The sequence below is a fragment of the Lemur catta genome, chromosome 15 (assembly GCF_020740605.2).
Source record: "Lemur catta isolate mLemCat1 chromosome 15, mLemCat1.pri, whole genome shotgun sequence".
Lineage (NCBI taxonomy): Eukaryota > Metazoa > Chordata > Mammalia > Primates > Lemuridae > Lemur > Lemur catta.
In genome coordinates this window covers 19105593-19132898 of record NC_059142.1, presented here as the reverse complement: position 1 = coordinate 19132898, position 27306 = coordinate 19105593, and the positions used below count along the sequence as shown (strand labels likewise).

At 54.7% G+C, this 27306-nt stretch overlaps 3 protein-coding genes across 10 annotated transcripts in view; all 3 read right to left on the bottom strand.

Annotated features, from left to right (window-relative positions):
* Window positions 1–2030: 2030 nt before the first annotated feature.
* On the bottom strand, window positions 2031–17013 carry FLOT2 (flotillin 2). 6 transcript variants are annotated; one of them, XM_045525332.1, is made up of 11 exons: window positions 16780–16974; window positions 12001–12082; window positions 6771–6861; window positions 5653–5776; window positions 5125–5243; window positions 4888–5001; window positions 4667–4786; window positions 4363–4577; window positions 3889–4072; window positions 3407–3556; window positions 2031–3293 (listed from the first exon to the last, which is right to left on the bottom strand). In XM_045525332.1, exons 1-11 carry the CDS (start codon window positions 16826–16828, stop codon window positions 3255–3257), a joined length of 1287 nt encoding a protein of 428 aa, XP_045381288.1. In that variant the 5' UTR covers window positions 16829–16974; the 3' UTR covers window positions 2031–3254. The 6 variants fall into 6 exon arrangements, with proteins under 6 accessions (XP_045381288.1, XP_045381293.1, XP_045381291.1 ...); XM_045525337.1 differs by lacking the exon at window positions 6771–6861 and adding an exon at window positions 8388–8478 and having other exon boundaries at window positions 16780–16931; XM_045525335.1 differs by lacking the exon at window positions 12001–12082 and having other exon boundaries at window positions 16780–16910.
* Window positions 17014–17028: 15 nt separating this feature from the next.
* DHRS13 (dehydrogenase/reductase 13) lies at window positions 17029–21582 on the bottom strand. The gene is made up of 5 exons (XM_045525339.1): window positions 21320–21582; window positions 21101–21219; window positions 19978–20101; window positions 19484–19795; window positions 17029–18127 (listed from the first exon to the last, which is right to left on the bottom strand). Exons 1-5 carry the CDS (start codon window positions 21444–21446, stop codon window positions 17676–17678), a joined length of 1134 nt encoding a protein of 377 aa, XP_045381295.1. The 5' UTR covers window positions 21447–21582; the 3' UTR covers window positions 17029–17675.
* Window positions 21583–23559: 1977 nt separating this feature from the next.
* PHF12 (PHD finger protein 12) overlaps window positions 23560–27306 on the bottom strand; it is a 41692-nt gene continuing 37945 nt past the window's right edge. For all 3 annotated transcript variants that reach the window (XM_045525330.1, XM_045525328.1, XM_045525329.1), the window contains exons 12-15: window positions 26759–26857; window positions 25872–25954; window positions 25149–25287; window positions 23560–24819 (exon numbers count right to left, since the gene is read on the bottom strand). In XM_045525330.1, the coding sequence (XP_045381286.1) occupies window positions 24485–24819; window positions 25149–25287; window positions 25872–25954; window positions 26759–26857 (656 nt within the window). In that variant the 3' untranslated portion in view covers window positions 23560–24484. The remainder of the gene's footprint in view (window positions 24820–25148; window positions 25288–25871; window positions 25955–26758; window positions 26858–27306) is intronic.

Genomic DNA, 27306 nt, shown 5'->3' with positions numbered 1-27306 from the left:
CACTAATAAGTTCTGATAACCCAGTACCATCGGATCAGCCTTGTCTTTTTTCTTATTGATTGGTAAAATATATTTTGATGCTAGTTCTTTTCCCCAGATATATGTATTATAATGATTTTTGCCCATTATTCTGAGGCTTGCCTTCTTGTTCTCTTAATGGGTCTGTGTCTATATTTTATTTTTTTATTTAAAACAATTTTTAGAGACAAGGTCTTGCTGTGTTGCCCAGGCTGGTCTTAAACTCCTGGCCTCAAGTGATCCTCCCGCCTCAACCTCCTATGATACTGGGATTATAGGCATGAGCTACTATGCCCAGCTTGTGTGCATCTTAATTGATTTTTATTGAAATAATTATAGATTCACATGCAGTTGTAAGAAATAATATGGAGAGATCCTCTGTACACTTTGCTCACTTTATCCAGTGGTGACATTTTTCACAACTACAGTATAATATCACAACCACAACAAAATATAACAGGATGTCGACATTCATGTAATCCGCCATTTTATTCAGATTTCCTGTTTTACTTGTGCTCATTTGTGTGTGTATGTGTGTTAAATTCTATAGTTTTACCACCTGTGCATCATGTATCTGTCCTCATGGTAAAGATACTGAACGATTATCGTACCCACAATACCCACTTCCTTCCCCCATCCTCCATCCCTACTCCTGGCAACCACTAATCTGTCCTTTTTTTTTGAGATAGGGTCTTGTTCTGTCACCCAGGCTAGAGTGCCATGGAGTCAGCCTAGCTCACAGCAATCTCAAACTCCTGGGCTCAAGTGATCCTCCTGCCTTAGCCTCCTGAGTAGCTGGGACTACAAGTGTGCCACTCCGCCTGGCTAATTTTTCTATTTTTAGTAGAGACGGGGTCTCACTCGGTCACGCTGATTTCAAACTCCTGAGCTCAAGAGATCCTCCCGCCTCGGTCTCCCAGAGTGCTAGGATTACAGGCATGAGCCACTGCACCCATCCTTTACTTGTTATTCTTTGATCATGCCAGACGCGTTCCCACTCAGGGTCTTTGGACGGAAAGCTCTTACTTTGGATATCTGTGTGGCTCATTCCTTTACTTTCTTCAGTGCTCCCTTCTCATTGAGTCCTTCCTTGGACACCCTAAAATTTCAGCACCCTCTCCAACTTCCTATTCCTTTTCCTGATTTATTTTCCTTACTACTTACCATTATCTAACACACTGCATGTTTAATTTTTCTTATTTTGTTCCTACCTGAATGTAAGCTCTAAAAGTGAGGCACTTCTTTTGTTCGCTGCAGTCTTCCAGCATCTAAGACCATGTCTGGCACATGGCAAACATTTGATAAATTTGTTAAATGGGTAAGAATATTGAGGCCCAGAAAGATGAAGTTACTTGTCCAGGATTACACAGGTAATAAACAACAGAGCTGAAATTGAAAGCCGAACTGCCTGACTTCAGATTTCATGCCCCCAGCCTTTCCTTTGAGACAAGATCTTGCTTTTTTGCCCAGGCTGGAGTGCTATGGCATAATCATTGCTCACTGCACCCTCCAAATCCTGGGCTTAAGCAATCCTCCTACTTCAGCCTCCCAAGTAGCTAGGACTACCTGCACATGCCACCATGCCCGGCTAATTTTAAAATTTTTTGTACAGATAGGTTCTCACTATTTTGCTCAGGCTGGTCTCGAACTCCTGGCCTCAAGCGATCCTCCCACCTTGCTGAGTTCATGCTCTTAAGCCTGAGAGGTAGCTTCCATTACTGAGTAGAGCTCAGGACTGGTACGGAGATGCAGTGAAGCTGGTTTTCCCCCTCCACCTTCTACCTGCATCAGAGCCAGGTCTTCCAGGGCTCAGGTCTGGTCTCAGCACCCTGGCCAATGGCAGCCATGTCCCAGGCTACCACCGGGGACAAGGCCAGTGTGCTGATGCCCCTCAGTGGCTAGGGTGGAGAACAGGCTAAGAGCAGCCTGGAGGCTGAAGGGGTGTATGGGTGGAGGACCTGGCTGGTTCCTGGCCCCAGCCTCTCCTTTCACAGAAGACACAGCACAGGGTCTGGGCATTAGAGATCTTTATTTTATCAGAAGGGACAGGCAGTGGGGCAGTGCAACATCCAAGCCCCAGACCAGACATGCAGCATCCACATGCAGGAACAGCTACACAGGCTGGGGCAGGGCCAGGGGTGGGGAACTGGGACAGTAGGACACCCACAGCACCCCTGCCAGGATGTTCGGGCTCTGGGTTCTCCCGCCTCCACTGGAGACAGAGGACTGGGCTGCTTTCCCATGGCTGGAGCCCTATCAGTCTGGCCAGGAAGAAAGCTGGCACAAGGGCTATGGGGTCTGGCCAGTCTACGGCACTCAATTCTGTAGAGGGTTGGCACAGCCTTGCCCACTGGAAGGGCCCAAAACCTTCAGGCAGGAAGAGGGTCTACACGCTTTCCTGTCCCCAGCAGGGCTAAGACCCTGATCCCAGAAAGGCGTAGCAGGGTTGGGACCAAGCCCCACCACCCCAGCAGGGACACACCCATGAAGAGGACTTCCCTGAGCACAAGCAGGGCCTCCTGAGGCAGTAGTAAACTGAGGAAACTGCTAGAGACAAGAGGCCTTGCCTCTGTGCTCCTGGGGTAAGGGAGAGAGGATAGGATATGAGTGCCAGCCTGGGCCTGGGGAGTGATGAGGGGAAGGGTGACAGCCCTGCGCCCTGCAGGCTACGGCTGCCCAGGCCTAGAGGGGCAGGAGCAGGTGAGGCCATGGGCTTCCTCGGGCAGGGTTTAGGGCTGCAAAGACCAGGCCAGGAGAGGGGAGAGTGGCCGTCCTACCCAGAACCCCCACACCCATGCTGAGCTCTGGCCAGGGCCGTGGGGAGGACGGACAGATGCACGGAGAACTTCAAGGCACCAGGATTCGGAGGAGCAGCAGGGCCACCCCCCCGCAGACAGACAGCGATTATAATAAACATCTTCAGCTCAAACTACGTGATGTGCATAGGGGGTGGGAGGAGAGGAGAGAAAAAGACCAACAGACAAAGGAAGAGACACACAGAGAGATGAGAGACAAACCAGATGAATGTGGCAGTGAAAGTGAAAGTGAGAAGAGGAAGAGATGGACAGAGACAGGAGAGAACAGAAGACGGCCAGAGATGGCCTGAACACGCAGCACTTCTGGTCCCTACAAAATAAGGCACCAGAGTCAATAACGCTCCCGCTGTCCCCGTGGTATTAAAATGGATGCTGGAGGGAGGGGCAGGCGGCTGCTGAAGGGTGTGGGCTGCAGGAGCCTCACACCTGTGCACCGGTAGCCTTCTTGATCAGGGGTATCTGCAAGGAAGGGAGGTGGCATGAGGCCTTGGCCTTGGGGCCCAGGACCACTCTGCCAGGGCCAGTCCAATGGGCTGCCCAGGCAACCCCGCCGCAGCTCTGGAGGCACATACCTTAGACAGGTCCACACCTGTGAGGGCGTGCACGGAGGCAGGCAGCTCGGCCAGCAGTCGGTTCACTTCTGATGTGACCTTGCTGTTGTCCCCACTGAGGACCACAATCTCATCGACTTTGGTCAGTGGGGCAGCGATTTTGGCAGCAATCTAGGAGGCGGAGTGGGAGGAGAGCTTGGCTGGTGCTCTGAGTCCTGCCCGTCCTGTCCAGCACCTCTCCCTCCCTTCTCCAGCTCCCCCAAAGCCCACAGCAGCCAGGGCGGCCCTTATTTTTGAGCCATGGTAGGAGAGGCCCAGTGGGCCAGGGACGGCCTAGGGCGGTTGGAGGGTTCCTGTTCGGGTGCTGAGTATTCTCCCCATTTAATCCTTCTGGCTGCCTGTTGCTGTGTTACTGACAAGGCCCAGAGAAGTTCTGGCACTTGCCCAGCTCATCAAGGGAGGACACGTGACCCTCGGGTCCCAACCTGGGGCGGCAGCCTCACCTGGGGCAGGGCCTCCAGCACCAAGGCCATCTTGGCTGCATCCCCATACTTCTGGTAGGCTTCGGCCTTGAGCTTCATCCGCTCAGCCTCTGCCTTGCCCATCGCCTCGATGACTGCGGCCTCTGCCTCCCCGATTTTGCGGATCTTTTCAGCCTCTGCCTGTGCCAAGAGGACTTGCTTCACCCTGGGGGAGCCCAGGCCGGGCAGGGTCAGTGGGAGAGGCCAAAGTCCCCTCAAGCTTTGCCTGGGGGCCAGCAAACCCTCAAGCCCTCCACGCTGGTGGACGTCAGGGGTGGGAGGCATTTGAAGGAGGAGGGGGGTGCCCAGGCCTCCTGGCTCTGGCCAGGGAGAGGCCACTGGCTCCCAGCTACAAGTGGGAGGATGGACTAACCAGGATGCCCTCTGTGCCAGGCACTACGCCAGGCCCTCAAGTCCCCTCTGACCCCTGACCCCGGCACCTGGGGCAACTCTCACTTTTCACCCTCGGCGATCTGCTGTATGCGGTGGGCCTCGGCCTCGGCAGGGCGGCGCACCGTGGCGATGAGCTCCTTGTCCGTGCGCAGGATCTCCTGCGCCTCCACTGCGATCTGCTTCTTGCGTTGTACAACTTCGATCTCGATCTCTTCCTGCCGGATCTTTTGCTGCTCACGGGCCCCTTGCAGCTCGTAGGCCAACTGGGCCTCTGCTGTCTGTGGCAAGAGGGTGGCAGGCTCGTTAGAGGCTGGCCACCAAGTCCTGAGCCCTGGGCCCCAACCCGGGATGCCCTCTGGCCTCTCACCTTGATGTTGACTTCCTCACTGAAGGCTGACTTCTGCAGCTCGAAGGCTCGCTTGGAGTCAGCGATCTTGGTGTCTGCCATGAACTTCACGTCCAGCATCTCCTTCTTGCACTCGGCTTCCTAAGAGCAGGAGGGGCAGGTGCTGAGGGTCCCCTGAGTGACCATGGTCCTATCACCTCTGAGCTTCCTGTCCCTGAGGATGGGAAGGAAATGTCACATACCCGGATGCCTGCGTCCCGCTCTGCCTCGGCCACGCCAATGTCAGCATCTCTCTGTACCACAGCAGTCTGCGTCTTGCCCAGGGAGCTTAGATAGTCCACTTTGTCATATACATCCTGGGGAGGGAAGGGGGAGTCATAGGCACACAGGGACAGCCAGAGGCATACAGGTGTCCCTCTAGCCAAGCCCCCATCTCCCAGGTGGACACTAGAGGGTTCAGCCTCCCCATCACACCCTACCTTGATGGTGAAGCTGAGGATCTCAATGCCCATGCGGCCAACGTCAGGGGCTGCCACCTCTCGCACCAGCTTGGCAAACTGGTCCCGGTCCTGATAAATCTGCTCCACAGTCAGGGTCCCTGGGGACAGAGGGATCATGGACTGGCTCTCCAGGGGCCCAGCCAGCTGGGCAAGGGAGAAGGCATGCATGCAGTGGCCTGGATGCATGCAGGGGTTGTGCAGTCTGAGCTGGATCTTCCTGGGGTATTTTCTCAACAGTGTTTAGCACTGAGCCTCCTTCTGTGGAGTCCAGGCTGGATGGGAAAAAGTGTCTCGAGCAGCACTAGGTTTAAGAAAGGCCCTCAGCCCCCAACCCCAATGCCCTGTGCTTCACTCAAGTCACCTGATGTGTTGAAATGAAAGACTTGAGGGAAAATGTTGCAGCCTGAAACCTCAGTGGGACAGGCCCCTTGCCAGGACTACAGACCCCCTCCCTGGCCCTGGCTTGGGGACCTTGTGAGGGTCTTCAAAAGTTGGACAGGGCCTCACCAAGGATGGAGCGCAGATGCCCCTCCAGGGTCTGAAGGACGACGTTCTTGATGTCCTGCACGTTCTTGCCCAGGAACTGCTCACAGGCCACAGCCAGGAGCTCCTTCTCCGTCATGATCTTCACCTGCCAGGGGTCACAGAGGTGCTTCAGCCAGGCTGGTGGGGGGAAGATGGAGGCCCCAGACCCAGAGGTGTTGAGGGGGGTGGCTGTGCCCCTCCCCTCCTTTTTCAGATCTGGAGGCCCTGGGGGCTAGGAGGGGGGCTGGAATCTGTCTGTGGCCTCTAGTGGGGGGACAGCAGCACGAGGAGTCGTCCTGACAGTGAGAAACTGCACCTTCACCGGCAGCCCCAGGCCCTGACATGGCATCTCTCCTGCGCACGTAGGGCTCATCTCCCCTGTCCCCGTACTAGCCAACTCCTCCCTTGCAGGCTCCCCATGTGGGAGACCCTCAGGCTGAGGGGCAAAGAGGAAGGAGAACGAGCAAGAGGGGCACAGACAGACAGACAGACAGACTAGGAAAGAAGCCTGGACAGGGCAGGAGACAGGTCCAGGGGGACACAACCAAGGGTGCCTTTCCTTTGCAAGGTACTCAGCCAACCCCCTCGCCAGAGGCCGGTAACGTAGTTGACCCTCGCTGCCCTGTGATGCCGAGAGGTGGAGTAGGACGGGGTGCTCCTCACCCGGGCCCCCCCGCTGGAACTATACTGCAGCCTCCGACTCCCAGAGCCCAGAGTTCCTCTGCCTCACAAGGTCTCTCCCTCTGGCCACTCCCACCCCCACCCTGCCCGGGGAACAGGGAAGGCCTGGATTCTGGGGCTTAGCATTTCCAACACCTGCAAAGAACGGGGGTGGGGTTAGTGAGGCAGGAGCCCTCAGCACCGCTTCTGTCCCTCGCGGGCCGCTGAGAAAAGAAGGGGTGTCTGTTAGTCCTGCTGGGTGGCCAAGGGGGCCAAGCAAGCATGTTCCAGTGGTGACGACTGACCCTCTCTTGGGGGGCAGGGGCAGGGCTGCTAGAGAGAGACTGTCCCTGGCTGCCGTCTTCTCCTCCTCCCCCCAAACCCCAGCACGGGGACGAGGCAGCTCAACAGACATGCGCAGGGCTGCTGAGTTACTATACCTGGGCGACACCCGTCACAGTTAAAGCTACCCCCTCGGCCGTCTCTACGTCCTCGCAGCGGGGCTGCAACGTCATAATCTCTAGGGAAATCCTGCCAAGAAACGCAAAACAGGGGCATGGGTCTGCAGGCCCAGGGCCCTGGCAGTGTGGGGAAGAGTCCAATACCTCACTGCTCCAGCTGGGGTGGGCCAAGGGTCCTGGCGAGGAGGAGGGTGGGGAGGACTCTCCAGGGGGTTGAAGCTGACAGTGTGTGAGAAGGAGGTGGGCGGGAGGGCAGGGCGAGTGCAGGTGGCTCCAGGGAAGGTATAGAAGTGGGCTGCACGTGTGCGCACGCATCCTCTGCTCAAGTCAGCCTGGCTTGAATTGTGAGGAAAAGGACGTAGAAAAGAAGTGGCTGTGGGTGGTCTAGGGCTGCTGGGGGTGGGAGAAGCTGTGTGTAGCTGTGTATGGCCTAGACAGCAAGGAAGTGCTGGCTCTCCAGGGCGTGCCATGTAGGCTGTCCATGCATGTCATCTGAACACCCCCGGGGTCCTCACCCGTCCCCTGGGTTTACTCCGCACCCCAGGATGCCCCAGGAAGCTGCCTAGCAGGCTCTGCCTGATCCTGGCATGCGGAGAGTATGCCAACTGCTGGGCCACGGTGGAAGTGATCCTGCACCTGCCCCTTGCCAGGGAAGCCCTACCTGGTCCCTTCACCTGGCAACAGTCTGTGACTTGAAACCCACCGCAGGTGGGTCAATCGGGTCACACCAGAGCCTCCTGGCCAAGGAGTATTAACCCTAGAAACCCTAGAAAGAGTTGTTCTCCCCAGACAATATGACTCTTCAAGTGTCCACAACTGCCCAGCTTGAAAGGGATCTGGGCGTCTGCAGAGGTTTCGAGTGTAGCAGTGGGTTTGCAGGGGAAAGGGCTGCTGTTGAAGGAGGCCTGGACCCTGCCCCTTCCACACAAGGTGCGCTGAGCTCAGGCCTCTGCGCTAAAGACTGCCCTCCCGTGACTACAAGGGCTGGTAAGATGGGGACAGTCCCCTTCCCGATTAGAGATGGCAGAGGAAGGGAGTGGTGGTCCGGGACTTTTGTCTGAGCAGGCTGAAGGGCAATTTAGTGCAGAGGGAGGGAGATGAGGAAGATGCTGGCTAGGCGTCTTCCAGCCTGGGGAGCCACCGGCACACAGGCTCTGAGGGGCAGGGGCTTTTTGATGTTTGCTGCTGCATTCCAAGTGCCCGAGACTGAGAAGGTGCTCAATAGAGAGCTGGTAAATGAAGCAATGACGCTGGGGACCTGCACGTTGCAGAGAAGGCACTGGGAGTTACTTAGCACCCTAGTCCAGGAATAGGTTTCGCCAGCTATGGCTGCAGGGTAGTGAAGGTTTGGCATCCAAGGACACTCGCTGGCAGGTGTGGGCAGAGCTTCCAGAATCCCTTGCTCCTTCCCCCCTTGCAGTCCCAATGGGCAAGGGCAGGGGCCCTGGGGCTCTACATCCTGGCACCCAGAGTACCCGAGAGAAAGGAGGGGAGGCACACTCTCAGGAGGGGAGTCCACCGGCTCCTGCCTGCCAGGCCCCGCAGGGCAGGAAGAGAGAAGGTTAGACACAGAGGAGGAAGCAGGTGGGTTATTACCTGTGCAACCCCTGTTACGAATAGCGGGACCCCCTCCGACGTCTCAATATTCTCACAGCGACACAGGATGGTCATAACCTCCAGAGACAGTCTGAGAAGCAGCCAGGGGGTAGGGAGAGGTAGGGACAGGAAGGGGTAGGAGGGGACACAGCAAACACACACAGTGGTTACCAGACAAGCACTGATGCCTGGGGCGGGGTGGGGGTGCTCTCCATACTTCAACCCCCACTGCCAGCTCAGCCTAGGGCTGCTGGAGAGCAGAGATACTCCCTTGCTGGCCTGAGGCTTCTGAGTCTTTTCTGTAGCCCCCAAACCCCTCTGCGGAGGAGCTGCTAGGCCCATGGGCTGGGGGCGATGCCTGCTAATGCCCTGGGCTCACAGCTTGAGGTCAAGAGGCCTCTGCACAGGGCACCCGGGTTGCCCACCACCTCACCTTCCCAGAAGATTCCTGTCACAATCTGAGAGACTTAGCCTTAGCCTACCCTCCTAACACAGGCAAACCTGTGTTTCCAGAAAGTGGGAGGGAGAAGCCACTCTGGGGACTAATGAGCCTCAGCAAATACCAGATCCTGCTCGGAGCACAAAACCTCTAGGTCTGTACTACCCATCACAACAAAGGCAAGGTAGGGCCAGAAAAACCCAAAGAAAAATGTGGATTTTCTGATTTGGGGTAGGGGTGAAGGAAGGCTTACGGAGAAAGTGTGCTCTTGCCAGAATATTCAGGGACAACAGGGAGATGAGGGAGTAATTCACTTGGGAATTTGCAAAGTTGGCCACGGGCAGAGAGGAGTATCGGCAAAGCAAACAAGGCACCTAGAAGCTAGCTCCTTGGCCCACTCTGCTGGGCCTCCCTAGGGTGGCATGTGTGTGCACGTGCACGCGTGCAGGCAGAGGCCAGGCTGTGCTCAGCATGGACGGTTTCCTTAAACCAGAGGAAGGAAGAGAAGACAGAGGCTAAAGGGGCAGAAGCAGGGGGTGGGGTGGGGGATGAGCAGCAGGAGGCAATGGGGAGCCCCCACTTCCGCTCTGGGAGGGGCCACCCTCATACTGACAGCCCTGGGGCCTCCCTCCAGCCATGCAGAGGTGCAAAGGTTGCCTTCATTTGAGCACCTAACACTAGCACCCTTGGGCCCGAGAGGACTCTCGACCCAGCTCAGACAGGAACCCACCAAGCTCTCTCCTGGGGAAGGAAAGAAGGAAAGAGGGAGCGGGAGGGAGGGAGGGAGGGAAGGAAGAAGGGAGGCTGCAGCTCAGATGCCAGAGGTGGAAGAATTGCTCAGGTAAGGGGGAGAGAGCTGCCTACATCAGGGTTTCAGGACAGTACAGGACATGGCAGCAAAGTGCAGCAGGAGGGGCTTCCCGGAGCCTAGAGGAGGGATGGCTGTGGAAGATACTGAGAAAGGGAGGCTGAGGATCCAGGCTGAGTTAGAAGCCTCTTTTCTACCTGAAAGGCTGCTGCCAGCCTAGGGCAAGAAAGGCCTCAGCCTGTGGAGATGTCCCCTACGTGGGCCAGGGATTGGGCGAGGGGCTGCTCCCCAGAAAGGGGAGCAGGAATGGGAACGGCTTGCAGGCTCCTGCAGGTGGGACCGAAGGAGGGTGTGCAGCCTGGGTGTGAGGCCAGGTTCCTAAGAGGAGATACGGGCTCCCTCACCTCTCACTTCCAAACCTGCAGTGAGAGGGGTGTGGCCCTCCTGCTCTGCTCCCTGGAGCAAGGAGGGAGCTGGAGACCAAGCCCGTGGAGAAAGGGCTGCAGGGCACTGCCCTAGCAGTGAACATCCATGCAGGACAGTGTCTGGGCCCAGCTGTAAGTCCAGGTACTTGGACAAGACACTCTGTTGTGCTATGACTGCAGGTGTGTGGGGCGGCCGTGTCTCTGGAGGGGTCTCCCCATGACTTCTGACAGGCCAGCGGGCCCACTCAGGAGTGCCTAGGATCTTCTCGGGTAGAAGATGTGACCAACCCCCCTTTTTTATTTAAGACAAGAGTCTCACTTTGTCACCCTAGGTAGAGTGCAGTGGCATCAGCTTAGCTCATAGCAACCTCAAACTCCTGGGCTCAAGCGATCCTCCTGCCTCAGCCTCCTGAGTAGCTGGGAATACAGGTACGTGCCACCATGCCTGGCTAATTTTTTCTATTTTTTGTAGAGACGGGGTCTCACTCTTGCTCAAGTTGGTCTCGAACTTCTGGCTTCAAGCGATCCTCTCGCCTCAGCCTCCCAAAGTGTTGGGATTACAGGCATGAGCCACTGTGCCTGGCCTGTGACCACTCTTGGTTACTCCCTAACAGGTTTTTTGTTTGTTTGTTTGTTACTAAAATGCGTCCTTGTGCACTATCTCCAACAGTTTTAGCCTTGGATCAGAAGAGTCCCCCAGGATCCCTCACCTTCAGCAGGGAACATGAGGGGGGATGGGAGAGTGGAGGGGGTTACTGGGAAACCAGTGAAGTTGAAAAACTGTGACATGCTTCCTGTTCCCCGACCTAGCAGATACCCTTAGACTCCCAGAAGCCTCAAGCCCCAGCAGCTCGGTGCAGACACGGGCTTCTCTCTGCCGACTAGAGGGCTGGGGCAGAGGGGGTTTCCACTGGAATCTCCATTGCTTCCCCTGTGGGATGACCACCCCCCTACAACAGGTCCACAGCTTCATGGCTGTCCTGCCCTTGTCGTCTGCGTCCTGGCTTGGAAGGGTCTGCTTCCCCTGCCCCATCTCCCATAATCAGGAAGGGGGTGATCGTGGAAACATGACTGGCATGCCACATCTCCTAGGTGGACGGGGCAGGAGAGGCCAGGTCTGGCCCTGCCCTCGGCTCTGGAGGCAGCAGCTGGTAAAGCTGGATGGTGGGCCCTCTGGGGAGCTGAAATCTTCCTTTCTCTGGTAAGTCCAGACTGATTTATGGGGTCAAGGTCTGTCTTGCCTGGCCCCAGCACCCCTTGTCTCTAACTCATCACTGGCACAGAACCGCTTTTTTTTTTTTTAGAGCCAGTGTCTTGCTCTGTCACCCAGGCTGGAATGCCAGTGGTGCAGTCCTAGCTCACTGCAACCTAGAACTCCTGGGCACAAGCAAAGTGATCCTCCTGCCTCAGCCTCCGGAGAAGCTAGGACTACATGCGTGCGCCACCACGCCTAGCCAGATCCCAGAACCACTTCTGACTCTATGTCCATTCTCTGCCTCTGAGCCCCTGCCTGAGTTCTTTCAGTGCCTGCACAGGTAAGGGTGTGCACTCGGGGTCTCTTCAGCCTTTCCTCCTTTCATAGACTCACTCCAAACAGGGTGTGTAATTAAGACTTCTTAAATAACTTTGAGCTAGAATTGGGAAATTGAGATTCTGCCTGGGTATGACTCTGAATTCTCTGGGACAGGAGTGATGTCACCTCCACTGGAAAAAAAGAACACCCACCAAGGAGGAGGTGCCCACGACACCCCTTCCCGACGTGTTCCTCCTGTGTCCCTGTGCAACTCACCGCACTGGCTTCTCAGGACGCCCCCACCCGCCAGCAAGGAATGCGGCAAATGGCAGATGCTCTAGCTGAACTGGGGGCTGCAGGGGGCACACTGGAAACCCGGCTCTCCCTTGCCCACCGGATGACAGGCTCCGGAGCCCCCACGCGCTTACCTCTGAGTGTCGGAGATGCACCACCAGGCCCAGGCCCAGCCGCCAAACACGTACTGTTTATAGTCGGAACCACAACAGCCCCCTGGGGAGCAAAGCAAACCACTGCCATCAGTCAGTTCCTGGGTTGTCTACTCCCCGACCTTTGGCCCTTTTATCTGCTCTGAGACTTGACAGCTCCTACTGTTGGGTGTCCGGTGTGCTGAGGTTACACAGAAATGGGAGACAAGCGCTCCCTGCCCTTGAGGGACTTAGAATCCAGTTTGGCAGACAGGCAATTTGCATAAAAAGAGGGACAGCTAATGAATAGTTCAGAACATAAGTGCTGCCGGAGACCAGAACAGGTCACTGGGCAGTGGTGGTTTTGAAGAGCTTCCATTTTTCATTCAAGCATTCATTCATTCAACAAACAGGTAGAGTATTCTATGGTACAGATACAGAGATGAAGATACAATTCCTATCTCGAAGGAGGTGAGAATAGAAGGAGGAACCTTTTCCTGGGATGGGATGATAGCACGTGGTTTGCCTGTTCTCACGGTGGGCGCAGACAGAGGGGATGCAGAGGGAGGGCAACATTACAGGGATGGTGGGAGGGAGGGCGAGTCTTAGAGCCGGGTGGGCGTCTTGCTGTGCCCGGCAGACACATCCCAGTGAGGCTGGTTCTCTACTGCCAGAGCGTTCAGAGTGACTTTTTTCCTCTCATGGGAACAGGCGGCAAAGGCAAGTCCTCAAAACAAAGGCCAACTTGTGGTACTAAAGGGAGAAGTGAAGAGAAAGGGAAAAGGCCTAAAAAGGAGGTGGTTCTTGGGAACTGTGTGTCAACTAAACAGAATATCTAATTCGGCTACAACCCAGATCTATGCTATGGACGTGTTCAGCATGTTCTCTATAAGGAAACAAGAAAAATCAATTCCTGGAATTCTTGTAGTGATCACTCCTGTTAATGCCAAAATTACTCACCAAGTTCAAGGAAACATTAACAAAAACTGGAGAGGCGGCTGACTTGCAGTGCAAAGCAATCTACAGAAAACGGATGATTAGAAGGAAACGTGTCTTGAGAAAAAGCCAGAGGGTGTTATCATTTCCATGTTCACAAACTTGGATTTTCATGAAAGCCTCAGGGTGTTTGCCTCCCAAGGTCAGGGGTCTAAGGTGGTTTTGCCATAGCTGGGTTACAGTGTCCAAGGGCAGAGCACGGAGTGTCTTCTGTGTCAGGCCAAGGAGCTGTGAGTGATGGGGGGCCACACAGGGATTTAAGATGGGGAGCGCCAAGGCTACATTTTGGAAAGAAATACTGCTTTGCACAAGGAGGAAGATACTAGAGTCAGGGAGACGGGGCAGAAGCCTCTTGCAGGAACCTAGGCGAGGCACAGTGGCTGATGTAAGGGGATAACTTCTAAAGCAGTCTTGTCCAAGAGAACTTTCTTTGGGGGTAGAAATGTCCTATATCTATGTGGCTGTGCAGCATGGCAGCCACTGGCCACATGCTGCTATTGCACACTTCACATGTGACTGGCATAAATGAGGAACTGAATTGTTAATTTAATTACTTTAAATGTAAATAGCCAGAGATGGCTAGTGGCCACCACAGGGGACAGTGCAGCTCTAGGGTTTGGGTGGGTGGTGAGGCCAACAACCAAAACAGAGACATTGGAGAGAAAAGCAAACTGGGGACAAGTTTTTGATGGGTAGAAAAAAGACCCGCCCTGCCCCACCCCCACCGGAGAGGGCTTGAAAGGTTGGAGACCTGACCGCTCCGTGTATGGAGTGCTAGTAGCCAAGCCAGAGAGGTCCAGGGGTCAAAGCGCAGCCCCACAGTGTAGGCAGGAGCAGGAAAGAGTCTTAGGTCTGTCTGTTCTCCGGGGTGGAAATACCTGCCCACAGGGCTGCTGTTCAAGACAAGCCTTTAACAGGCTTCTCTTCCCTGGGAGGTGGGGTGGGGAAGCCTCTGAGGACAAGCAGTCAATCTGAAACCCAAACTGTCTTGGGATCAAGTGAAAGTGGAAGAGGGCCAAAAATCACAGCTTGCTCTATATCTTCTGGCCTGGTGGGGGGTGGGGCATGGCTGCCTCCAGCCAGCTCCAGGGCACTTCTCAATGTGCTGTGGGAGGAGATGGCACTGGTGGAGTGGGATGGGGGAGGGACAAGGTAGGTGTCCACCCACCACCTTTAACTTATTCTTTGACCTTGGGAGCAGGCTGCCACAGCTCAAGCTGGGCCTTGGCCAACGGCAACATGGCCAGGTTCCCAGGGGTAGCAACAACAGGAAGCTGGGACTGCCAGATTGCCCCGCCCCCAGCAGCCTCCTCCCCTGGAAGGCATCTGTCTGCCGCTTCCTGATCACTAGCAGGGGAGCCCCTCTTCCCAGAGGGCAGTTAAGTGCCTATTCCTTGACCTCCTTAGGGACATTTCTCCTAATTTTATGTCACTTTTTCTAACCCAACTTGCTCCTCCTTGCTCTGTCCTCAATCAAGCGGAAGAAGCTCAAATACCCCATAATAACGTCTACTCCAGCCTCTGAGCCCCTCCCCAGCCACAGCGCACTGCTCTGCCCTCTCAGGATTACTCCCTGCCCTTCCTGTTCCTCCTCCACCTTCTTCCTACTGGTCAAGACAATATCCTCCAAGGGGGTTTTAGACTTTTTTGAACCGCAACCCTTTAGTATTCCAGCAGTGCCTAAAGACCCCTCCTCAGAATGTTTATAAATGTATAAAATACATAAAAAATTATATTCAGTTATCAAAATGTTAAAATAATCAAATGTGTAACACAGTAATATGTGCTTCTTTATTAACACATTAAGTAATAAGACCTAGCAGCAGATCTCATTACTAGCTTAATTTCAAAGTAGTGTTGAGCATAAATGATTTTCAAGGTGCTTGCAACACTGCAGTGTGGTAGGAAAATATCTGCTAATACAATCATGGATTGTTGCCGACATTCATAACCAGAGGAAATACTAAATTTCAGTTAAGGTTAGTGGAAATAAAAATGTACTCCCCCACCTTCCCCCAAAACGAAATGGATTCCCCTTTTAAATTTTCCAAAGTAGAGAGAAAAACGTTTTATGTCACACAATGAAGGAGGGAGGTCAGACAGTAAGAAGAGACGGGAAAGACGACCATGAGATGTAGGACCACCCTCCACAGGGTGAGATGTCTCTGGACTTCAATGGCAGGGGACAAGGTAGACAGGTGGGGCAGGGCTGGGGGCAGCCGCTCTGCACTTGCACACGAGATGCAAGAGGGAGCTGCATCTCGCCTTGGTCATCTCAAATCCCAAGGTACTATTATTATGCCAGGAATTATCCCTCTGTCTCCTGCCTTCCAGCACCCTCAGTTCTCAGCATGACCTCCTCTCTGCACCCCTAAAACAGCTTCGAAGCTAGCACTGGTCATGGGAAGGCACAGAGCAGCCCCTCTCAGATCACTACTCAGTCTCAAGACTTTGCGCAGGGACAGAATTGGAGCTTTTGTCTCCTCAGCCCAGAGTCTGGGCTTCCTGAAGGAAATTCCAGAAGAAAAACAAAGTTTCGTGCAGATTTGAGTTTCTAAAAAGCCCCTTCTCGTGGTGGGGGCTGGAAGACAGGCCCAGGCCTTACAGAGGAGCAAGTGTGGCCTCAGTGCTCTCTGGGGGTCTCTCTCCTGACCCCAAGGCTATCTCTGGTCTTCAGGGAGGTGAGGTATCTTAGCTCCCCCACAGTGGGGATGTCCCAGTGTGACTGATTTTGAGATCCAAAGGCCATGTTTTGAGGAGAAGTTCCCAATGGATTTATCACATCTCCCCGGGGGTTGGCAGCTATAAGCCCTGACTCAGGGCTTCTACCTCCTTCTATCTCTAGGCTAGCCAGTCCTACCAACTGTGCACACAGGCTGAAAACCAGCACTTGACAGGGGGCAGTAAGACATGAGGGAATCCAGGCTTCCAAGCTGTCAGGCAACACCGCCCCCCTCTCCCCAGCACCTGGGAGCCAGGAGCTGCACACCCTGGTGGCTTGAAAGGTTTCAGCCACTTCCCAAGAAACCCCCAATACACAACCTAAATAGCAGCCCCTCTTTCCCAATACCGCAGTCCCCAAGCCCCACCTAGAGAGAAATTCCGGAGCTTGCAGTATTTTGCAATCTGGAGCTGGGTTTCCCAACCTGTAGAGGCCGCACCCGCGTCTCCAGGGCGAGCAATGCCAGTAAACCCCAGTGAGCCCCAGCCTGCTCGGAATTAACGGGTCTGATTGTGCCTACAGAAAGGATCCACGTCCCAGGGCCACTCCCCATACAGGCACCTGCCCTCCAGGACTGCGCGACCCACCCCCAGTCCTGGGCGCTGGAACCCAGCCAAACCTCTGCGTTTTGGGACCCACCAGTCCCCTCCCTCCCGGAACCCCACGGCTTTTGCTCTGGACCCCCCAAGCCCGCGGCGCAGTGGAGGGGAGGCCCTGGCCAGGGCGGGGGAGGAGAGAGGAGGGCATAAACACAGGGAAACACGCAGTGGGAGGGGAGTCCCTGGCGGGTGCCGGAGGGCGCACAGCTCGGAAAGCGTGAGTATGGGGGTCTCTCCTGGAGGGAGTTTCTCCCGGAAGGGGGCTCAGGTGCGGCCCCGGGGCCAGCGTCCTGCGCAGCGCGGTGGACTCGGCCCAGCCCGCAGCGCCCCCACCTCGTCCCTCCACCCTCTGAGCTCTTCGCCGGCCCGGCCCTCCCTCGTGCTCTCCCCAGCCCTGCACCCACCCCGAAGCACCCTCCCCAGCCCTGGGCGCCCCAGCACCCACCTCCCTCACTGCCCCCTCACCTGAAACCACCAGTGCCTCGTTGGGCCCCACCGTGTGGCAATTGCCCATGGCGCCCGCAAGACGGTGGGCCCTGGGGACCGCGCAGACCTGGACAGCAGCAGCAGGTCCGCAGCGCCGGCCGCGCCCAGCCTATCCCGCCACCCCCAGCGCCGCCCGCCCGCGCCCCTCTGTGGTCGCAGCCCCGCCGGAAGTGTGGCGGCGGAGGGCGGGGCCGGCATGTTGAGAGAGGCAGGAGCCAGCGCAGCCTCGGCAGTCAACGCGCTTTATTACGAGGGGCTCCAGATCGCGGGGGCCGGCCTACGGCACCCCGGGAGTCGTCCCCCCGACTCCCACGGGGCACCTCGGTAACAACCGCCCAGCCCTGACTCACCGCCCACCTCCCAGCAGTCGGCCGCCCCTGGCCTCAGACCCCTGGGTTCCAGTCCCGGCGTCTGCTCCTACTGGCCGTGGTGAGACCTTGGGCGAGTCCCTTACCTCTGAGCCTAATCCCGCCTCCGTCAAATGCGGGTAATTTAACTACCTAGCTAGGTGGTTGCAAAGGGCTCCGTTCGGTAATTCTCAATGTTGGCATCAAACAAATTCCCAGGCCCTGCTCCAGAGCTGATCAGAATCACCGAGGGTGGGGCCTGGAAATCCGAAATTCAAATTCCTGAGAAGCACACTGTCTGGCATCTTAGCCTCCATCCCTCCATCTGGGCTTACTGTCACTCTCAGGAAGAAATAATCACCCATTATTCCTTCAGCTAGGAAAAGATCTGTCCAGGACACAACTCGGGGCCCCAGAAAGTAACCATGGAGGTAAAAAAATTGCAACCCCCTCAGTGCCCAGGGCATGGCACACAGCTGAGGTTTTCAAGGGCCACCAAGTACCATGAATAGAATCCTGGCCTGGGGGTTAGGAGACTTGGGTCTCAGGCTCAACTTTCACCCGAATTCGGCGTATCACCTTAGACAAATCTGGTGAGCTCTGAGGGCTGGGGTCAGGTTCAGAAACCGTGGGCTCCTCAGGGTGAGGGGTGCTCAGAGAGGATGGGACTCCTGGGTCCTCAGGCTGGGGGTCTTCATTGGGTTCAGCATCCTCCTCAGCCCCAAGCCCTGCTAGCCTCCTGCTGGCGTCCCACAGGCACTGGGCTGCCCGGTCATCTCGGGCAGCTGGGGGCACCTCCTCCACACGGCAGTTGGCAAAGTATCTCCCACTGAGGGGCTCGATACCCTCCTGTAGAGCACAGTACAAGGGTGTCTGGGCACCCCCTCTCGGCGCCCGGAGTATCAGCCAAGCCAGCGGGCGCAAAAATGGGCGCAGCCATCCAGGAACATGGCGCAAGAATAGCTCCGAGTTCACAGGCCCTGCGGGCACGAAGAAAGAAAAGAGTTGGAGAGGACAGTGTGTGAGGGCCCAGAGTATGAGCAACTAGAAGGGAACAGCGCTAGAAGGGATGTAGGGGACAGAATCCAGGTCCAGGGAAGCTAGAGTGGTATTTCGTAGGCATTCAGGACCCCTACATGGTGACTTCACTCATTTCCTACATGAAGCCTCCTCTCTGCATCCAAACTGCTTGTACATCTCCATCTTCCAGATTTTGGTCATGCTGTTTCCTGTCCGAAACAATTCTCTAGTCTCTCTCCATCTTTTCTTCTAGCTTCATTCCTGTTCCTTTGTTTAACCAGCATTTATTAAGCACCTATGATATGCCAGCCACTGTTCTTGGACATTAGGGATATGGAGTGTAATAACGTCTTAATAAAGGTTAGTTTGTGATTATTATTATTGTCACTATTATAATTACTAATGAGCCTTAGGCAACGACTCTCTAATATGCAGTACGGTAATATGGGTAGAGCAGATCTTATTATCCTGGTGTAACCTATTCCCTAAAGGCAAGGATGAGTCTACTCACCAATTATCACACTCAGAGTAAAAGCCGAAATGCTTACAGTGAACCTCCAAACCCTGTGAGACCCAGCCCATCTCTACCACCTGATCTCCTTTCTTGCCACTCTCCCCCCGTCACTCAGTTCCAGCCATACTAGCCTTTCTCAAGCACACCAGGAACTTCTGCCTCAGGACCTTTGCACTTGGCTGTTCTCTGTCTGGGTGTCTCTCCCCAGTAAGCAATATATCTTTCAGGCCTCTGTTCAAATGCCACCCTTACAGATATGTCTTCCTTGACTGCCACTGATAAAATAGTACCTCCTGGCATTCCATATTCCCTTTTCCCTGTTTCATCTTTCCTCATAGCACTTTATCACCACTGTCATTGTATATATTTATTTATTGGCTGTCTCTCCCTCCCCTAAACTAGAACGCAAACTCTATGACGATAGGGTCTTTGTTCATTGCAAGTAATGCCTGATATGTAGTAGGTACTCAGTAAATGCTTCTTGGATGAATGAATAATTATTAGCTATCATCATCATAATATTATAGTCAGTTCAGTCAGTATAGATGGCTCCTGGGGGTGAGAATCTGGGTCTTGTTCATTGCCACACCCCACCCAGAGGTCAGCATCCCAGCTTGTGGCGTGAGAGGAGGAACCTAGACAAGGAGAACCTGGTTCCAAGATCAGCAAGGAACAGGTCTCTGCTTGGACCATGCTTCCTTCCTGTTCTGAGATTCTGTGACTCAATGAGAGGCTGGGGGAGCACAGGATGGGGCAAGGATGAGAGAGGGGTATCAAGAGCAGCCAGAGAACCAGGCCTCACCTGGATGGGCTGCATAGCAGGTGACGCCAGTGCCCTCAAGCTGGGTGGCAAGCTCCCGGGCAAACAGCACGTTGGCCAGCTTACTGTCAGCATACGCCCGCAGCTCCTGCCGCCAGCCCACTACCGGGCGGTCTAGGCGTTTGAAGTCAAGGCGCCCACGCCGGTGGGCAGCTGAGGAGACCACCACCACACGACTAGGGGCACAAGTCTTCAGGCGGGGCAACAGCAGATGGGTCAGCAGGAAGGGACCGATGTGGTTCACCCGAAGCAGCAGGTTAAAGGCCTCGCGGGTCCGGCCACAGGAACTGATCCCTGGGGCAGGGGCTAGGTGTGAGCGGATCCTCCGGAAGGAGCCCTGTGGCCTCCCCATCTGTGAGATGGGAGTAGGGGGCATCCTTCCCATGAGTCCACTGGCCCCTGGCAGGGCCCGGCTGGAGGGGGCAGCTGCCCCTGGCCACCCACCCCCACCCCCTGCAGGGCCTGCTGCCCCTCACCGGCGTTGTGGATGAGGATGTCCAACCGTGGCTCAGAGCTCAGGAAGGCAGCAGCAAAGGCCTGCACCGAGGCCAGACTGGCCAAGTCCAAGGCCATGAAGATGACCTCATTGTTCCCACTCTCCTGTGGAGCGGCAAGGGCTGGGCTTGTCACCAGGCACCTCCCTCCTCTTCCCTCTCCCCAGGCACCAAATTGTGAGAGTCCATCTCCGACTATTACTAAAATCTGCCCCTGTGCATTAGAATGTAGTGGATAAGTGTATGGCTTCAAATCCTGACTTTGCCTCTTACTGGAGCGTGACCTTGAGCAAAATACATAATCTCGCTGGGCTTCAGTTCTCTCACTGTAGAATGGGAATATCAGTAATTGTACCTATCTCATAGAGCTGTTGTGAGGATTGAATGAGTTAGTATACGTAAAATACATGCAGTCAGCACTGTGCAGGTACTTGCTATTATTATCAATATCATCCCCTCTCCCCTTTATCACTTACTGGAAAATCCATAACAACTTCTCATTGGTCTCCTTTCACCCACTCCTCCCTCTTCAGTCCAGGTACCACAGGGCCACAAAGGAGTTGTTCCCAAAGGCTGCTCTAACAGTCCAGAGCCTATTCTAACAGTAAGGACCCTTTCCTGATCTCTGCTGCCAGTCCTATGAAATCCAAGCTTCTCAGTAGGATCTGTAAGGGCCTTCAGAACCCGGCCCTGGCTCAAAGCCACCAGCCCTTCATTTTGCCCCTCCTCCTCCTCCTTTGTGCTCCAGCCTCATTGAACCTTTTTCTCAGCTTCTCAAATCAGTCCACCTCTCTTGCCTCAGGGCTTTCGCATATGCTGTTCCCTCTGCTGTTCCTTTCCCCACTGTTCTTCATAAACTCAATTCCTATTAGTCCTAAACGTCTTAGAACAGAATTACTTCCTTCGGGACGCCCCCTCCCCAGCTTGATTCTGGCGCCCCCTTCCCTGTGTGACCGGAGCACTCTGTGCACCCCCTCTTCTGTACTTAACGAACCGAGCTGCACTCTCTTCTCTGGAACTGGATCTCCCAGAACCGCTTTGCTCGCCCCTCCGTGTCGCGGTGAGTCCTCAGCTCACCTTCCCAGCCGCCCCCGCCTTCCCTCACCTGGCGGATGTCGAAGGCGGCCGCCTCCCCGCGCTCCCGGCTGCGGCAGGCCAGCACCACGCGCGCTCCCCGGCGCGCCAGCTCCAGCGCCGTCATCTTCCCGATGCCGCTGTTGGCGCCTGCGGGCGGCGGGCGGAAGCCGAGCTGAGCTGAGCCCGCGGGCCGCCGCCTCCGCCGCCCCCGCCGCCCCGGCTCCCACCGCCCGCCGCCCGCACTCACCGGTGACCACGGCCGTGCGGCCCCGCAGGTTGCTGATGCCGCCGCACGGCGGGGCCTTCACCAGGTTGTAGTAGACGAGCACGTAGGCGCCCAGCAGCAACCCCACGCCCAGCAGCAGCGCCTCCATGCCGGCTGCGCCTCCCGGCTCCCGCCCAGGCCCCGCGCCGTCCTGGATCGCCGCCCAGCGGCTGCCGATCCGCGCCGCACAGGCCTGGAAGGGCGCCGGGCGCGCGCGGACTCCCGGAGGCGGGGGCGGGCAGGAGGCTGGGCAGGGGTGTGTGTGCGTGCGGGTGCGTGTGGGCCCGGCGAGCGCCCCCTAGGCCGGCGTCTGTGTCCGGTGGGGGCGTGCCTGTGTGGACACCTTCGAGGCCGTGCGGCATCTGGGCCCAGGGAGCGCCCCCTATGTGTGTGCCTGTGGGAACTCCTTCTAGGTGTGTGCGCACCCACAGGCACTCGGGGAGGGCCCGCTAAGTATGTGCCTGCATTTGCAACCTGTGTGTGTGTCTCTGTGTGTGAATGATGTCTAGGTGTGCATGTGCCAGGGGCCCTAGGATCACCCTCCGTTTGTGTGCACCCCTGTAAACACCTTGTAGGTGTTTGTGCACTTTAGGGCAGAGCCCCTCCAGGGGTGTGCATGCATCTGTAGTCTGTGCGAGTGTGTGTGCTTGAATGAACAGCTCTGTGTGCTTATGCTAGGTGTGCGTATGTAGTACAGTCCCTCCCTTCTCGAGACGTGATACTCTTATGTCTGAGACAGTCCACTCCTAGATGCTTTTCTCTCAATGAACAAATCCTTCGATGCCTTATCCTCACATCCAGCCCTCAGCTTCTAGGATTCTTCCCCGTCTTCCCCATACAGGCCAGAGAGGTGACACAGTGTTCAAGGTGGCACCAGTAGTAAAGGGCTCTCAGGATTCACTCATTCCTTGTCTATGTCTCGTTCCGTTTCTGAAAGGAAGCAGGAAAGGACAGAGAATAAAATCTGTTATTGCTCTTCAGGAGGAAATTTGTCTGTGGACTGGTTCTCATGGGGGTAGAAAATGTAAAGGGTAAAGAGACTCCATCACTCTGCCTGAAACCCCACTACTCTGGAGGCCGAGTCAGGAGGATCGCTTGAGGTCAGGATTTCAAGACCAGCCTGGGCAATGAAGCGAGACACCATCTCTACATAAAATTTAAAGAATTAGCAGGGAGTGTACCTGTGGTCCCAGGTACTCAGGATGCTCACTTGAGCCCAGGAATTTGAGTTTACAGTGAGCTGTGAATGATAGGGCCACTACATTCTAGCCTGGGTGACACAGTGAGACCCTGTCTCAGAAGAAAAAAATAAAAAGCTCTGTCGCTCCATGGAAGAAGTGATAACAAGGTGGATGGGACAGCTAGGGAGGCGTGGGTTAAGGGCATTCCTGGCCAGGTGACTCAGGACCTTGCCTGAGAAATTCAGTACGATTTAGCACCTGATATCTGGCACTTGTGTGCACAGCAGTATGGTTAGCCTTGGAGATGCTGAGCAGAATATATAAAAGTTTCTGCCCTTAGGGAGTTCAAGAAGCCCACCAGGGCAGGGGGAGCAGAGAAGTAGAGACAAAACTAGATGGATAAATGGAAGCCAGGGTCAGACCTCAGATCCCAGAGGAAGTTTCCTTTTAGCTGCACTGTGGGTTCAGGATTTAATTGTAGATGTTGTGGGATGAGGCTGGGGGTGGAATATCCATTCTCTATCCTTAAGGCAAAATTTTGATACACAAACAGGTGCATTGCTGGAATAGTGCCGGGGTACACACAGGGGTGCCCTCTAAGAAGCAGGAGATTGTCCTCAGGAAAACTTCCAGAAGAGTTCCTAAGGTTTGGGAGGAGGAAAGGACGGAGTTTGGTTTAATGAGGTCCCTTAGGCTTTACAATTAAGATAATGCAGTAGACTCATCAGCGAGGGAGGAACAGCAGTTGTACAGAAGTTGTGACTGTGAGTCACGAAACTAGAAGTGGCAAGGCTGGGTCTAGACTGGATTCCACTCTGTTATTCAGAGTTCTCAAACAAACCACTCCTCCCCTTCCAATGTCTTCCACCCACCCTGGGCTTGCTTTTCTCCAACACCCACCTCTCTTCCCAAACTTCTCCTGGGGACTAAACGTCTGGGAATAAGACCTGCTCAGAGGGTCCCACACCTGTTGAACCCAGACCTAAGGGTGGGTCCCCTCTAAGGGTGATGACAGGTAGGACAGACAGGCAGAAAACATAATTTGAAGTATTTTTGTTTTTTTATATACAGAATACAGGAAAGCTTCTGTAAAGTCTAAAACATTACAATTACTATGTACATTGGTACTAGTTGTGGGGGTGGGAGGAGAGGAGGGAGCCAAGGGCAGGAGGAAGAGGAGAGAAGTGGCAAGAGAACAAAAAAAGGAGACAAAACAGGTTTACGACAAAAACATTTTTGCTACAATAGACAATTTGAGAAAACGCTCTACCACATGTAGTACTGTACACGGTTTTTAAAAACATTGAAAAAAATGTCATCACTAGATGTATTTACACAAAATCCAAATACACTTTTCCTTATTTGAAATAAAATAGATGGACAGCCAGAAAAAGAATTCATTTCTCATTTGTCCATAATACACAGTAGCTACCTGTAGTGCAACCGCTGCAGAAAGGGAAAATAACTCGGAGGGTGGGAACCATGGAAGGAGGGTGGGTAGCGATCTTTATATTAAATAAAACAATGATATTGTATAGATTTTGCTGTATGAAAACTGTATTTTTTCTTTTAATATAAAACTATTGTCACTGCCACAAAATAGAACAAGTTTCTGATTATTTTACAACGGCGGGCGAGGGGGAGGGAGCAGGAGGTGGGGGGAAAGGGTTTTGTGTTGGAGGAAGAGTCCAGACCACAGGTCTTCCCCTCCCTGCCCACGCTGTTCCTCAGCTCGGGTCTGCCGCTTTCCCATGAAATGTCGAGTACAAATATATGTGCAAATGCCCCCTAGAACTTGAGAAAAGAAAAGGATTTTTAAAAAAGTCAAAAGGTTTTCTTCATTTCATGCAAAGATTGTAGTTGAAGGGTTTCTGGTATAGAAAACACCGGGCTTGGTTTGTGTACATTTTTGCATTGCAGGAGTCTTGGGTGGGTATGCAGGCCAGCGGCGGGGTGGCCACCAGCCCTAGGGAACGGAGTTGGAGCGCAGCACAGGGCCCTGGTGGGGCTTGAGAGAGAGCTTCTCGGCCAAGACCCCATCCTGCAGCAGGCTGGCATCGCCTTTGGGCTGTTTGGTCGCAAACTCAGTGATGCTGAAGACAAACTGCAGGCAGCCCAGCTTGATGTAGCTGCCATGGTGCAGTAAGGCCGTGCCCTCCCAGCCGGCCCCACTGCCCCCAATCAAGCTCGAGCTGCTGGCTTTGCAGTTGCAGGGTCTCCGCTGCGGCCCCTGGGCCTGGGAACTCATCATGGCTGCCTCCTCACTTGGCTCTTCATCCTGTTTCTGGTGCCGGCGGCGCCCTGGGAAAAAGGGGGATGGTCACAGGAGAGGAACAATGAGTGGCCAACCCATCTGGGCTGTTCACCAGGGTTGGGCCCCTGCATCTCCCCGTTCCAACTGCTGCATGCCTAGGGGTGGGAGACACTCAGAAAGGGTTGGTGGAGTCTGAAGTCCCCACACAGGTGTGTGCACATATGCGGGTGCTCAGCACTTGCTCTCTGTGGCCTTCCCTGGGCCCACAGCAAGGAGAGCTTAGCCAACGGGCCCAGGAAGGCAAGAGACAGCAGGTCATCGGCAGCAAGTGATGGGGGCCTCTGCTTTGTGGCCACAGGCCTCTGCTCCAACTTACTGATGACACTCTGCACTTTGGCAACAATACTGCTTGGGGGGGTTGGCGGGGTCTTCTCAGAGAAGTCACATGAATACAGCACATTGTCCACCGTTGTCCCGTGCTCACTGTAGTTTAACAGCTCATAATGTTTGGTATTCTGAGGAGGAGGAGGGGAGATAAGATGTGTGGTCTGCTGCGTGGGGCCTGGGGCTAAGGGGAGAGAGGACACAAGGCCGCTGCTCTACCTAAGGAACTCTCACTTTCTTCCCCAGTCAGGGCCCAGCCCCCTCCTTTCAGAACAGGGCTAGAGACTTGCCTCCTGGGGTAAGCCTTCCTCCCCGGAGCCCCACGCCCCCTGCTTTCCCACTGCTCCTTCACTCTGTCCCTCAGAACTGGCTCCCGGTGACATGACACTCACTGGCCTGTGATGATGATGAAACTCACAGGAACATACCCGCAGGGCTTGGTTTCCTTCTAAGCTGGTCCCCTGCCCTGTTTTAGGGTGGGCCCCTCCTGCTGTGCCTATGACTAACGGGAAATGGCAGCCCTGCTCTTGGGAAGCAGGTAGCGCTGGTAGCATGCCCTTGGCACCAAGACTCTTCTCCAGGAATGACAGGGAGGGAAGAAAGGGAGAGGACCCTCAACCCTTCCCCCTCCCCCCTCAGCACTGAACAAAAACCCAGTGCCCGGGAGGGGCCTCAGGTTGGGAAAGCTCCCTCCCACCCCATCTCCAGCCCTCACCTCATCGTAGAATATGCAGGCGTGTTTCCCAGAAACGTAGTTACAGTGACCATAGTTTGTAAGGCACACGTCCATGTCAGCTCCTGCAAGGTGTCAGGAGTGGAAGGAAAGGAAGGCAGAGAACAGACTGTAAGGTGTATGTGTGGGAGAGGTGAAGGAGGGAATTAAATGTAGGATGGGCGCTAGTAGAGACCTCAAGGGGTGGGTAGCTGGAGGCCCTCTCCTTATATTTTGAACAAAAATTGATGTCTTTTCCAACCCCTTGCTAAAGAACAGCCGTCCCTGACAGCTGATGTGCTTTAGAACATGTGGTTACTATCCAGAGGAGGAACACTAAACCACTGAAGAGGATGGGGTATTTCCATGAGAATACAACATGGGGGTATAGGGCCTATAAATCATATCACCTGAAAGAGAAATTACTAGGCTAAGGGCTGATCTGTCCCTCTGTGCCAGATATAGGGCTACCTGTCTCTAGGACTCCTGGGGAGGTGGGGCAGGGAACCAATAGGTACCTAACTAAAGGTTGGGTATGTGTGGGCCTGTTACTTTTTCAAAGACCTCCAGGGACAAGGCATTTGCCCTCTCCTTCAGGTTTTACCCTGCAGTATTGAAAATGCCTCCCTGAGCAGTACTCAGAGCTGACTTTCATCTCTGCGGATGCCACACTGAGCACAAAGCAAAAGCGCCTGAGCCAGGGAGGATAAGCGACTGATCGTCTCCAGTCTTAGTCTCTCCCGTCTGGGTAAAAGCTGGGTAATAACCTGGGTAAAACCAGCCAACCCTGGAAAGGGATTCCCTCACCCCTTCTAGCATCTGTGGGTAAGGGTGCTGATCTTTAGGGCTGAGCAGGTGCAGTGCCTCTCCCGGCTTCCTGGCTGGCTCACCTGTCCCGATGTAGAGGGTTCGATAGCACATGTTCACAGCTCCTCCCAACCCTAAGAGGGGGTAGAACACAGCTCGGGCCTGTACCTCCTTTCTTTGCACTATAAGACAAACATAGGAACAGGATCATTCAGAAACTCAGATCCTGTGACGCAAACACAAACCAACAAAATCTGGACCTTTGGCTCATGGCCTGGAGAAAAATCCCACTGGATGACTCATCTTTCCAAACTCACATCTGACAATGAGCTGCTTCAGAGTGAGGCTTTCTCTCCCCACCCACAGCATTGCCGACATGCGGTAGGGAACACTATCTTTGAAGATGGCCATGGAATTCAGAGATGATCATACTTTAAGCTCCTGGGCTGCTGGTTGGCTTATCAGGGATATTTCAGCTGCTACTATACTATAGGGAAAACATGGAAAAACAGAAAGCATGGACCAGTGTTTCTCAAACTTTAACTTTAATGTGCACATGAATCCCCTATGATCCTGTTAAAATGCAGATTCAGATTCAGTAGGTCTGAGGTGGGGCCTGAGCTATCCATTT

Bases quoted from the DNA above. Each gene is read 5' to 3' on its own strand.
- DHRS13 (XM_045525339.1), bottom strand. From the start codon at position 21,446: ATGGAGGCGCTGCTGCTGGGCGTGGGGTTGCTGCTGGGCGCCTACGTG. The intron at 20,102-21,100 runs GTGAGGGAAGGC...GCCGCTCCACAG, and splicing joins CCGCCTTCGACATCCGCCAG to GAGAGTGGGAACAATGAGGT. The intron at 19,796-19,977 runs GTGAGGGGCAGC...CCCCTGCCCCAG, and splicing joins CATCCTCATCCACAACGCCG to GGATCAGTTCCTGTGGCCGG.
- FLOT2 (XM_045525332.1), bottom strand. From the start codon at position 16,828: ATGGGCAATTGCCACACGGTGGGGCCCAACGAGGCACTGGTGGTTTCA. The intron at 4,787-4,887 runs GTATGTGACATT...TCCTGCTCTTAG, and splicing joins AGCGGGACGCAGGCATCCGG to GAAGCCGAGTGCAAGAAGGA. The intron at 4,073-4,362 runs GTGAGAGTTGCC...GGGCTCCCCCAG, and splicing joins CAGATCGCCGAGGGTGAAAA to GGTGAAGCAAGTCCTCTTGG.